The 12,960-nt window shown below is 40.8% G+C and overlaps 1 protein-coding gene across 1 annotated transcript in view; it reads left to right on the forward strand.

The window, feature by feature from the left end:
* ITGA9 (integrin subunit alpha 9) overlaps window positions 1–12,960 on the forward strand; it is a 227,671-nt gene that overhangs the window by 167,370 nt on the left and 47,341 nt on the right. Inside the window, exons 19-23 of the mRNA XM_065052058.1 lie at window positions 130–216; window positions 1,007–1,086; window positions 4,416–4,505; window positions 7,354–7,462; window positions 10,198–10,305. Of these exons, the coding sequence (XP_064908130.1) occupies window positions 130–216; window positions 1,007–1,086; window positions 4,416–4,505; window positions 7,354–7,462; window positions 10,198–10,305 (474 nt within the window). The remainder of the gene's footprint in view (window positions 1–129; window positions 217–1,006; window positions 1,087–4,415; window positions 4,506–7,353; window positions 7,463–10,197; window positions 10,306–12,960) is intronic.

Raw genomic sequence — 12,960 nt, forward strand, 5'->3', positions numbered from 1 at the left:
TCTGGGAATAACAGTGCTATGGTGGGAAATGTTTAGATTTCTAAGATACTTCATCGCAATGGTATTTGTTAGTAATCCTCCTTTTCTCCCCAGATCTATCATCTCATGGTGTTTTCTATTTTCTTACAGGAGGAGCTGGGCATTGCCTGTGAATTGTTGGAATCAGACTTCCTCAAATGCAGCGTGGGATTTCCTTTCATGAGATCGAAATCTAGGGTAATGTTGTGTTGTTTGCATTCGTCTCCAAAGAGTGGCTGAAAGGGCAACTGCTCTGTTAAATGTCTGTGACTGATGCTTTCTTTAGCTTTCTAACACAGATATTCAGGCCTTTCACAGTTACGGAGGGTAGCCGTCCTCTTTCCCACCAGGCACAGCCAGTGACAGTACCCTGTGTGCAGCAATACAATGCTCATGAAAAACGATACAAAAGCTGCAGCTATGAAAAACATATATTTCCTCTGCAGAAAATTAGAAAGGGACTCTTATTTGTTTTGTCTTATTCTGTTTTTATTTTTGCCTCCTCTCACATTAAACAGCAACTGAATTTGCACATATTGCAATGGAAAGGTCTTAATGACTTTTTCATATTATGGTTTCATGGTAGCTTTTAAAGAACGTTTTGTTCGGTAGTAGAAGATGAAGGCCTATGGCATGATCTTTATTCCCCTAAAAGATCTCTTCACTAGCAAGTAAATATGTAGATTGATAGAATGGTGCTGAGGTAGTTTCAGGTAGCGATCCCCTTATACTGGAAGTCTCTTCCCCTGACAGATGACCTCCTCAAGAAATATTATTGAATGGCAATTCTAGTAAAGGCCTTTTCACAATGAAGGAAAAATTTGAACAGAGACACAAGTGCTAAGATTTAAAAGCTACTCTGCAGTAGAGGATGGTCTCTTACATGTATAAAAATACAGCTAGGTCAGTAAAATATATGTGAAGTTTCGGAATAAATAAATTTGAAGCAACATACAGTGTCTCTAAATACTGCTTTTTCTTTGCGCAGTATGAGTTCAGTGTGATCTTTGACACAAGCCACTTGTCTGGGCAGGAAGAAATGCTTACCTTCCTTGTCACTGCCCAAAGGTAAGGGAACCTTTGTATATCTCAATTGCTTAAATACTCATTGTCACATGAAGTGTGCATTGTATATGCTTGACAGTTGTGTGATATTAGTTGTAGGCACATGCATGTGTAGTAAATGAGATTAAATTACTGGGGCTAAATGCATGTATTTTGATAATATAGAGGAACCATGTGATGCAGCTTCCTGAAAAATGAGGTAGGTTCACACGTAGGCTTTCTTTGCCAGGCAGTTGCAATTCTGAAGGAGCATTTTGTGTTCTCTCATTCGGAAGGCCCTTGTGTTTCTGTGCCCATCCCTCTGGGCCCTGTATCAAGCTCAGCTCAGCTGTGGTTGATGATCAGCACCAGGCAGACCCATTTGTTCCAGCATTTGAATGAAATAAGCATACTTGGATGCCAACCAGAAAAGATAAATGCTTTCATCAGATGGTCAGGGATCTCACTGACAGTTTCCAAAGTTGCATGTCTATTTTTTCTCCTTCTGGATCTTCAGCGAGATATGACAGACTGCGTGAAACAGCTGAATAGGGTACTTCCCAAGGGTACTTGGTGCAGGCATTGAAGTAGGGTGATGCCAACTATGCTTGCAAAGGGATTTTATCTCAGGCAGAATAAAAGGGGTGACACATGCTCTGTGCCCCCTAAGATGATGTGCCACAAAGAAGCAGAGTTTGTGGGTGTTTCACTCACAGGCATTGTTGGGGTATGTATGGGAAATGATGTTAGTACAGCTGCATTAACCTGGGCCATGAACCACTGCTCTGACATACTGGGTGTGTGGCTGGTTCCTGCTTCTACTTACTGCATGAGTGGGCCAACTTCATACCCTCCTGTGTCAAAATGGGGATCTCCAGCCTGAATTCTCCTCCCCAATTTGATGACACCCCACCAGCCAGCTGGAGATGAGAGATGAGATGTAGCAATTGCTGAGCGACTGATCTCATCAGGCGTAGTCGTCCCCTGCAATAACAACTGTAGGTGGCAACAAGATCCTGCAGCATGTGGGGTTGGTATGAAACACTGAAAGTGAGACCTCACGTCACAGGGGCAAGACCATGTATTGCACTTTACAGAAGTTTTATTTTCCATGAGGGGAAATTCATTGTGTGTTTAGATGTGGTGCTTCTAGGTGAGGAAGATGCATCGGGATCTGCCAGGTGAATGCCAGCTGGTGCAAATGTGGGCCTTCGCTGTTTTAAATTTGCCCAGCTAGTGTTTTCCAGATTGTACCTCTAATTTCCCTGCCCTGGATAGCACTGAGCGTTCCTCTATAACCCTCCTCCTCAGATTTCTGTGCCCTACTAGTGAGAAGGGTTAGTCAGTGCCTTTAGGTGGAACAAAGAATTAAATAGCAGTTTGTACACATAGTGCGAATGCTCAGAGGGGTTAAGAAAAAGTTTCTCATTTCACAAGGATGGATGGGAGGACAGTTGTGTTTTGAAGGATTCAGCTGAACCTCCAAAGACAACAGTGCAGGTCCCAGTGCTGATTACCCTCATTTTCTCTGTGACTTTGGGCAAATTGCTCAATTCCCTTGCTGTCAAGTGTAATAAAATCCTTCTACCACAAGAGCTGCAGGGAGCCCTGGGGTAAAGTCAGTGATAAGGAAATGGTGAGGAAGTGTCTGTGCTGTGGCCAGACTGCAATGAGTGGGCACATTGTTTCCACACAAAACTGGAGCTAGTCTGGCAGAAATGGCTGGACGCAGAGAAGCTATGCCACATTGTCATGGGAAAGTAAGTATTTCCCTTCATGTGGTCATTTAAGCCTGTCCCTTGAAGCTGCAAATTTGGCAGTAGCATCTGTAACGAGAGACTGGTTCAGTAGATCAGTTCAGAGATCAGTTGGCAAAAGGACTAAACATTACATTACATTTGCTCTTTTATTTTTATTTTTTTAATAAATAATAATTTTTAAAAACCCAACACCAAAAATACCGTAAAAAACTCTTTTGTGCTTCCTGACGTGAACTATTTTGCTAGAGCTAGAGTCACTGATATTGTCCTTTTCTGTCAGTACCTTTGCTCCATTTCAAATAGATAAGCACATACCTGTGAACTGTATATGGAGTTATACTTTCTTACTCTGCTTACCACCATGGTATATTGGTATTTGTGTTGGACAAGAATTGTCTCAATTTCGGAATCTTCTTTGAGCCTCTGCAGAGGAAAAGCTTTTATTAGATTTTTTTTCCTGGGACTTTAAAGTTTGTGGGTTTTTCCATCTGGGCCATAGTTTTATTAGAGACGTGGCCAATGTGTCAGTTGCAGAAAGCTGAGCTATGTCTATGCATGTATGTAGTCAGCAGGCTCTGTTTTTGTAATCTGAGCAACTCACAATCTGCATGGTATCACTTTGGATGTTACTGCCTGCTGTCTCAGTGATACTGTCCTTACATAACCAGGACCATAGCTTTTATTTTGCCAGCTTGATTTGTGAGTAAATCCAATGAACTGCAAGGCAAAAGTGATTCCAGTGTCACTGCTGAAGAAACTGGAAATATATGTGATATATCTTTCAAGAGTGTTCTTCTGAGTTGTCACCCACCAAGCAGACTCACCATCAGAAATAGAATTACAATTTTGCATGTTGGACTTGCATTTCAGGAACCTTTCCCGGACTTTATACATAAGTGTCCACACTGAAATTAGCTCAGCTGACAGACGATTGCTCTCTTTTATCTTTCTTCCTTCTGCTCTTGACCAGTTGAGGCAACTGCCTTTGAAAATGTGAAGTTGAAGGGCTTTCATTTTGGCAACTAAACACAGGAAGAGGGACTGGAACTGCTGAGAGGTTACAACCCGTTCAGTATGAGGGTCTAACCTAGAAAGCTGCTTGTAGTGGCACCAAATTGGTGCTGTGGTACAATGCAGGTACAATGAAAGCACGGTTTCATTTACTGAGTCAAGACCCTCTGTGAGTTGTGTGTATTCCTCCCAAACTGGCATAGAGTCAGATTGGGAGAAAATGAACCTTGGCACTGAAATCCAAATGTCCGTGTTTATCTCCACTATGTATGATGACTACTGTAGCTTCATGCTGCTATTTGAATTCACACCTTGCTTCAAAATAGGTTTTTTGGTGTGAACCTGGTCGTGTCACAGCCTCAGAGGAGCAGCTGCAAACATGTGCTTTATGTGTGTGCCCTTTTCAAGGTGGGATGAACAAATGTAACACTTAATCTTTAAGAGGCTTCTTAAGGAGACCTGACATCACTCAAATAAGCTGGGAGTACAAGGCAGAGAGATGGTAGCTGTAGCTGTGAAACTGTGTGATATATTGCAAAGGATGTAGATTTACAGCATGTTTATTTTTCCTTTCTGTCGCAGTGGAAACCTAGAACGGACTGAATCTCTGCATGATAATACTCTAACCCTTTCAGTACCCCTGATGCATGAAGTGGACTCATCTATCACAGGGTAAGTACCAATCACCAAATCAAAACAACAAAAATAATAATAATCCTAACAATAACATCTGAGTCTCCTCCAATGAATAACTGAATTCTTGTCTTTGTTTACATGTAGACAGACTCTTGCTTTTTCCCTGTTTCCCAGGCTCTGGAAATACAGACAACCACTTTAGTTATCTGTGAATTTTATTTGTCATGCCTTTCATTCCAACACTGTATTTCTTTCTTACTCCTTTCTAGCTAATGCTAATTATTTGCCATCATATTTAGAGTAGGTATTCTAGTGATCATATTTGAATTAATGTCATTCTGTAGATATGATGTACCTTCAAATAAAATAAAAACAGAACAAGTAAATCACATCTTGTTGTTTAGGGTATGTATTTAAGGATGTGGTTGAGAATCACCAGGCCAAAGGTTAGGGTCAAATGTTCTGGGATTTTCAGGAGCTTGGTGGAGTCTAGCTGTTCGCCTTTCTGTTTAATTTCACAATCAGAATTAGCTTCTGTTCATTTTCCCACTCCCTCTGCTCCCTAGTCTGCGAGGCGTCCAAGTACCAACCGAGGAACATCACTCACCCTTTGACTGAAAATCTTGTTTAACACACAGCTGTTGTCCTCTCCCCGGGGCTGCCCATGTGCGAGTTCCTGCCTTTGTACTCAGGGGTCTTCCCTTCCACTTCTGCATTGCAATCCAGAATGAAAGATTTGTGGCCAGTCCCAACAGACAGATCTTCCTCTAGTATAGCAGTGCTTCAGTTGGAAATGGGGGACCTGGTCACTGGAGGTGAATTAACATCCGTGTAGACTGAGAAAGTTGACATTTGTCCCTAAACTGGGAAAGCAAAAACTCATCAGCAGTGTCCCCAAGAGGTAAGTGTCTGTTCTAGCTGCCACTGATGGCAGCCCCTAGGGAATACGTGTTGTTTAAGTGACCCATACAGGTTGACATCAGTGGAAGTCAAAGATTCCCTTGACCAGCGTGCTACATGTGTAGGAACACTGTGTGGCACTGTAGGAACTATGTGTGTAGCCCACACTGCGGGAACACATGTGTAGGCACTGACACGTGATTTGACTGAAAAGCTGCGTAAACTCAGTTTCGTAGACTATCTCAGAATCACAGAATGTTAGGGATTGGAAGGGACCTCGAAAGATCATCTAGTCCAATCCCCATGCCGGAGCAGGAACACCTAGATGAGGTTACGTCTGAGTTTTACCACATAAAGCTGTTTTCTCCTCTTGTTGCATAGAAATAAAATCTCTTAATGATGGCTAAAATAGTCAGAATGGCTTGAGCCTGCTCAGAGAAGTGAAGAGCGCTGTCAGACCTCACAAGATGATTAACAAGGCCAAAAATCTCCTCTATATTGAAAGTACAGTCTCAGCAGCATGTTCTGGAAGTTTTTGGATGCTTTCATTGTTAAAGATTGTGTAGAAATTTAACTCTATACCCCTTGCTTCTGCATGCTTTGCAGATCAATTTTTGTACAGCTTTACAGATATGAATGCTTTGATCTGTGTCTTTAGATCTCTGTCACCTACAGAATGCTGCATACCAAAAAAGTGATAAAAATTGGGCTCTTTTCTTTCTCTTCAGAATGTACTTTTTTAAAGGACAAGGTCTCTGAATCCATAAACCCCACCCAACTGACTATGTGGATTATTTTTTTCTTTCTTATAAACAAGACTTAGTAAATTCAAGTTCACAGACATGTCCAACTACAAGGGAAAAGTTGGGTTTATTGGAGGGCACTACATTCCCAAGCATGGTAATATTAGTAATATTCTTTTTTGGACAGTGTCTTTTTAAAGTACATTTTTATTAGCTGCCCTGCATTTGAGTCTACAAGAGCAAATTTCATCCCTGGTCACAGCCCCGGAAGGGCTTGTACCATGTTTGGGAGGAGCCTTCTGGCACAGTGCCGTAAATGGGAGGAGTAAATCTGTCTCTCACTGTTTCCCCTAGAAATCCCTGGCTTAGGAAGCAGGCAGGAAAAAATGAAATGTACCTAAACAGGCTTAAAATCCTTCTCAAAAAACTCTGACTCAAAAGGACAGCCTAGGTAAGAGGCAGAGTTTTAGGCAGTCTCTCACCAAGGTTTGTCTGAAATTATACCAGAACCCTTTACAGCTAGTGGAGCAGCCTGAGATTAGGAGTCACAAAGGACACTTAAAGCACTGCTAGTCCTTTTCTGTAGGATTTCCAGGTACTGTGTTGTGCTTCCAAATATTTTCTGATAAAACTCTGCTGTGTTCTTCTTTGCAATAAGATGATAACAGTGGTTGAGGAGACTGGGCCTGTGCCACTGTTGTTGAAAGCAAGTTATACCCCCTTTTACTCTTCCCTTTAATCATCTGCTAATCATAAAGGTAGTGAAGCTCAGATAATTAATGAAGTGTTTATTCTTGCAATGGTATGTAAATGGTAGATAAAATTTAAATGTTACTTTAGTGAATATGTAACTGAAAATATTCCTATTAGTAACTGTTTCTTCAGATTAACTTGGTAGTGCAATGATTTCCTGTGTTACACAAGCTACAGGACTTGCACAAATCATCCATGGCAGTGGGCCCTGGAGAAGAGGTTTTGTGATAGGAAAGTATAAAAAAAAATATGATAAGTAATCAAAAGAAGTCTGCTTTGATCATGGGTTGTTAACCCAGATCAGTTGAGATGCTGCTTCTGTAGTCTACTGTTGTCAAGAGGAAATCAAATGACAAATAATGAGTTAATCTAAAATGGCCCCATAGAATTTCACATGACCAGAAATCAAGCAGTGCAATTCAGCTTGCCACAAATAGATTTAATTTTGGTGACAAACCCAGTTTACTAAATCTGTCTTGATCTTTCAGAGAAGTCTTCCCTACTTCATTTTTCTATGGCGATTCTGTGGAAACATCCAACTTTGTTCAGTTGGAAAACAATGAATGCCTTTTCCAGTCTCTCAACTTCACACTGCAGGTAAACCTAATCCTTATTTTGACTTCTTGACAGCACATTCTGGTTTTATATCTCTTTTATTCTGAGTGTAGTATGGGCTTTGGTACATGTTTCTGAATCACAGTATTCTGTGCAATGTGTTCTTGATGGTGCCATATTTGCAGCATGCGGGGATGGTATATTTCCTTATCTGGATATATTATACCAGAATTGCAAATAGGGAATCACACTTCCATAGGAATGAAGGTGCTACCATTTGTTTTTGGTTTACCTTTCATCACTTGCTGAGTAAAGAGCTGTGGTTACTCAAGTGCCACATCTTTGATGCAGTCACAGCTTCAAAAGGGAGGAGTAATTCCTTTTAGTGTCGTGGTCATTGAGCAGAAGAGTGGGCAGCCTTTATCCATCCGAACAAACACATAAACCTGTGCAAGGGATTCAGACTTGCTAAATGCCCCTGGTATGAAAATGTTTATAGAGCTACTGATAAAGAGTACAGCACAAGGAAAAGACTGTGACACTAAAAAGACAGGGGTGAGAAGGTTTCATTAAATGCCTCATAGCATCTCAGCGTTATTCAAGGATTATCCATAGATCACATTTCACATGGCAGTTAGATGGATTCCTAATGTGGCAAAACATATGGATGATATGTTTTAACAAACTCTTGTGACACAGCCAAAATGAACTTGTCTCACTGCTGTGGCCATATCTATTACAAGCACTTGAAATCTTTTTTGACCACTAGATGGAACTAGGGAATGATAAATCATGCAGAGGTGGGGGAATCATTTGTTGTGAAAAATAGTCTTTCGCCTTTTTCCCCTTTTCTTTTCTCCGAGGCACGAATGCCACTCAGCTCATAATGAGTAACACATGTCTTCCTCCGTGGACAGACTGCGGTCCAGAGCAATTAAGCCCCCACTGTCATGCAGTGCCCTTAGCTATTTACTGAAAAGAAGTAAAAGCAGGATTTCAGGACATTAAAGCTTTTGTGTACCAGGCTATTAATTCTTGTGATTCTGATTTCATTCTTGAGGGTTTATAGGTCTCTCTCTTACCTCCTCCCCTTGCCCCCAGCCAGTTATTGGTTAAAAACAGATAAAGAACAGATGTACTAATGCTTTAACTAAATTAATATTTTCAGTGAAACAAAGTGCTAACAGATAAGGGACAGAGAATCAATATATTGGCAGAGCCACCACTTGTCCTGCATCATCCTCGTCTCTCTTACACTTGCAAGTTTTCAATATTAATATTATTTTTTCCATATAGAAGCAGAAAATTATAATATAACAAGTCACAGATCTGCTCTCGAGTAATGTGGTAAACCTCATAAATGTATGTGTCAGAGAGAAGGGGTAGAGTTTCATAATGGGCAAAGCATGGTTTGTTTAATTGTTTTTAGTGATTTGCCTGCCATTTATTAAACTTCTCTAGATGAAGAAACAGAGTAGTTTCTTCACCATGAAAGAGATGATTTATAAAAACATGGGGCTTTATAGCTGGTTTTATATGTAAAAATCTATACCATGTCCAACATTAATAAGGGAATAGATCTATGTATCATTTTTGGGAGGTAACAAGCTGTGCAATTAAAATGTCTTTTCTACCTTAACTTTTATATCTGATCTCAGTGAGATAATCAAGTTTTTTTTTTAATGTCTAACATGAAACTTTATGTTTGTATTTCATGCAGCATTTATCATGCTCCATTGTAGTGGGATTTTTCCCCCTGCCTTGAGCCTCAGGGTTTTTGTAAGGATTTGGCATTGTTAACCAATTCTCTTTATCAGTCAGGCATTTCTTCAAACATAAACAGTGTTTAAAGAATGAAAACCTGTTGGTTTTAATATTTGTACTTTACAAAATTAACTACTGATTGTTGTATCTTTTGACAGTACTATCTCCGTGGGGATAAATATTCTAATGGACTTCATGTTTTTACTGTATGCATTTATATATTTGTTAGAAACAATGAGGAAATATTTTTCCTGATTAAAAAAGGTAGATAGACATGAAAACTTACTTTCATTGACATTTTTCCATGGATTGCTTATTTTCAGCAAAATCCCACAAGTTTTGGAATTTTCACTGGAAATTCTTTGAGTTTTTGTTGAAAATTTGTGGGGGGTTTGATAGAAAGCCAATGTTTTCCACTAAGGATTTCTTTTAATTGGAAACCCCAGAACTTGAATGGAAGTTATTGACATGCATTTCCTGGCAACTCATTCGGCAAACCTTCAGTTTGGTAGTCACAATCATCATTGCTTTGACTTCTGCTCCATAAGGAAAACACATGCAGAATGTAACGCAGTGGTTACCAGATGGAAATCAGAATATTAACTGAGACAGCAATATTTCTTATAGTCTTCTGGATGGTGTAACCAAAACACTCAAAGATTATTAGCAGTGTCTCTGTATATAAGGTAGAAAACTCATGTTATTTGTATTGATGGCTGGTAATTATCCTGCAAAACTGCTTCTCACTTGATATATGACCTGTGCCTAAAGACTAAGCGAAGCTAAAGACTGTGCCCAAGGCTAAGACTAAAGATAAGCTTAACCTTTGACTTCATCCTGATACTTACAAATGAAGTCTTAGTCTGAAGACATTGAAAAACTTGCATAGTATTTGAGTCTTTGCAAATTTATGTATACTCCCAGCTTTAGTTCTATAGTAGTTTTATGAGCAGTCATTTGTCTAATTTTATTTTTATTATTTTTTTTAATACATTTATATCTTTGTCATATAGGTTTACAATGCTGGACCAAGCACTCTCCCCGGAGCTTTTCTTGACATTTCATTTCCAAACCGTCTCTCTGGCACTGGAGCTGAAATATTTCACATTCAGCAGATGATGGTGAGTATGGCATGATGTGTTCTGAGCTCAGAGAGGCACTGAAAGGTATCGATGACTGAAACAAAAAAAGTCCAGCAGAACTAGATGAATCAGTTGCTTTTTTAGACAATAAAAGGTTCTTTGTGTCTGTGGCCAGATCATCATGAGCAGCTGAGCCCCTCCAGCCGCTGACTGCTGTCCCTCACCTGGGGCAAGCAGCTGGTTGTGTGTTCCTGGTTTCCTACAATGCAGTGTAAAACTAGGTCAGGCTAATCCTGAAGGAAATGCGGAGAACACTTTCCCGAGACACATCTGCAAAGAGGATTGAGTTTTAATGAGAGTCCTCCCGGATTAAAGGGTGTGTGTAACATCAGCAGGATATGTTGCCGGGTTGATTCACAGTCCCTATTTCTTTCTGTGCTTATCTGCAAAATAATAGCTAGATCTGAATACATTATTTATATCTATTCTTCTATGGTCCATGTTATATAATTTGCTCTGAGTGTTCTTTTAACAAATGTATGTAATAGAGAAATTTATTCTTTCAACACAATGTTTTTCAAAAGATGATTTTGTGTCAACTACAGAGAAAATCAAAATAAATTGTGGTAAAGGAGACATGTTCTTAGATTTCATTTCTAATATTTATTTATTACTTTCAATGCTTTTGTTAAACCACCAAAATACCAACATTTATATTGTGGTGGCCAAGAGAGGGAAACCTCACTACTGAGGTAAATTTATTGCTAAAATTCAGAGTGATTTGTCTTTGTGAAATGAAACCAGCTCTTTGGGCTACTTGAAAATAAAACGTATTATACTTTCTTTGTTACCTACTTTTCTAAGCTTTTGGCTGAAAAGTATTACCATCCATTCTGTACAGGTAACTGTGTCACTGAATCTGTGTAAATACAGATCCAATAAGACTTTTCATTGTAGTTTTCCAAGATTTGTGGTGTTGAAAGGTATGAGATAAATATATATATATATATGGCTTATAGATGGGCACTAAAGACAGAATCCCTGAGAAACAGATTTGGGGTATTTTATGAGGCACCAGCGTTGCATAGATTGAGTCAATTCTCCTAATAGACTGAATTAATTCTCCAGCGTATGTGTTATTTTCCATGGCATTGCATTTTGCTGTCTTATTTAGTCCAAGCACAAGATCACCTGCCCTTCAACACACTACCTGTCAAAGGATTGTGACTCATTTCCTTGTCCTTTCCCTGGTCCCTCTGTGCTGTGGCAGAGAGTGTGTTTGCAGCAGGAGCAAAGAGGTGGCAGTCTCCTTAAAAGATTTTGTCTGCCCAAATGCTGGTGTCTTCTCTGGAATTAATCATCCTATATATTTCTATATAGCCAAGAGAGAGGACTAGAAAACTCAGCCCATCTAACTTAGGGTGTGATTAATTCCTTCAAGGCATTGCTTGTTTCTCTGTGTTGGTTCTGCCACAAGTCTGGGTAAATTGTCTTAGATAAGACACTTGTTTTGCACGCTTGAATTAACTGAGGTGTGTCCGGACAGTGTCACGTGGGAAAGGTTTATCTTGCAGGGGCAAAAGGATGCTGGGGCAGGAATTAGCTGGGCTCATTTGGAGAGCTTTAAACTAGGCTCGAAGGGGGATGGGGTTGTAGCTGGGCTTGTCCCAGTGGGGCAGCATTCTAAAACTGATGAGGACCGGGTGGCCTCCTATGCCCCTAGGGAGAAATTGGTGTGCTCTGCTCACTCCCTGAAATGCCTGTACACCAATGCGTGCAGCATGGGGAGTAAGCAGGAGGAGTTAGAATCCTGTGTTCGGTCGGGAGATTATGATCTGGTGGCAATTACAGAAACATGGTGGGACAGTTCAAGTGACTGGAATGTGGTCATGGATGGCTATGCCCTTTTCAGGAAAGACAGGCCAGCCAGGCGTGGTGATGGAGTTGCTCTCTATGTGAGAGAGCAACTACAATGTACTAAACTCTGCCCAGGAGTGGATGACGAGCGAGTTGAGAGTGTATGGGTCAGGATCAAGGGGCAGGCTGGCAGGGGTGACACTGTTGTGGGCGTCTATTACAGGCCACCAGATCAGGCTGAGGAAGTTGATGAGGCCTTCTATGGGCAGCTGAGAGTGGCCTCACAGTCACAGGCCCTGGTTGTTGTGGGTGATTTTAACTTCCCTGATGTTTGCTGGAAGGACCATTCAGCCAGCCAGCCACAGTCCAGGAGGTTCCTCCAGTGCATTGATGATAACTTCCTCATGCAGATGGTGGAGGAGCCGACTAGGAGAGGTGCACTGCTGGATCTCATCCTCACTAACAAGGAGGGTCTGGTTGAAGCAGTAAAGATTGAGGGCTGCCTGGGTTGCAGTGACCATGAGATGGTGGAGTTCAGAATCTTGTGTGGCAGGAACAGAATAGCAAGTAGAATTGCAACCCTGGACTTTAGCAGGGCTAACTTTGGCCTTTTCAAGCAATTGCTGGGGGAAATCTCATGGGCAAGACTGCTTGAAGGAAAAGGGGCCCAAGATAGCTGGATTGCATTCAGAGATTGCTTCTTCCATGCTCTGGATCAGAGCATCCCCACACGTAGGAAGTCAAGGAAGGGAGCCAGGAGGCCTGTGTAGTTGAATAGGGATCTGTTGGGTATGCTCAAGCAGAAGAGGAGAGTTTACAGGTCATGGAAGCAGGGGC

Source organism: Columba livia, chromosome 2, assembly GCF_036013475.1.
Source record: "Columba livia isolate bColLiv1 breed racing homer chromosome 2, bColLiv1.pat.W.v2, whole genome shotgun sequence".
In the NCBI taxonomy this organism is placed as follows: Eukaryota; Metazoa; Chordata; class Aves; order Columbiformes; family Columbidae; genus Columba; species Columba livia.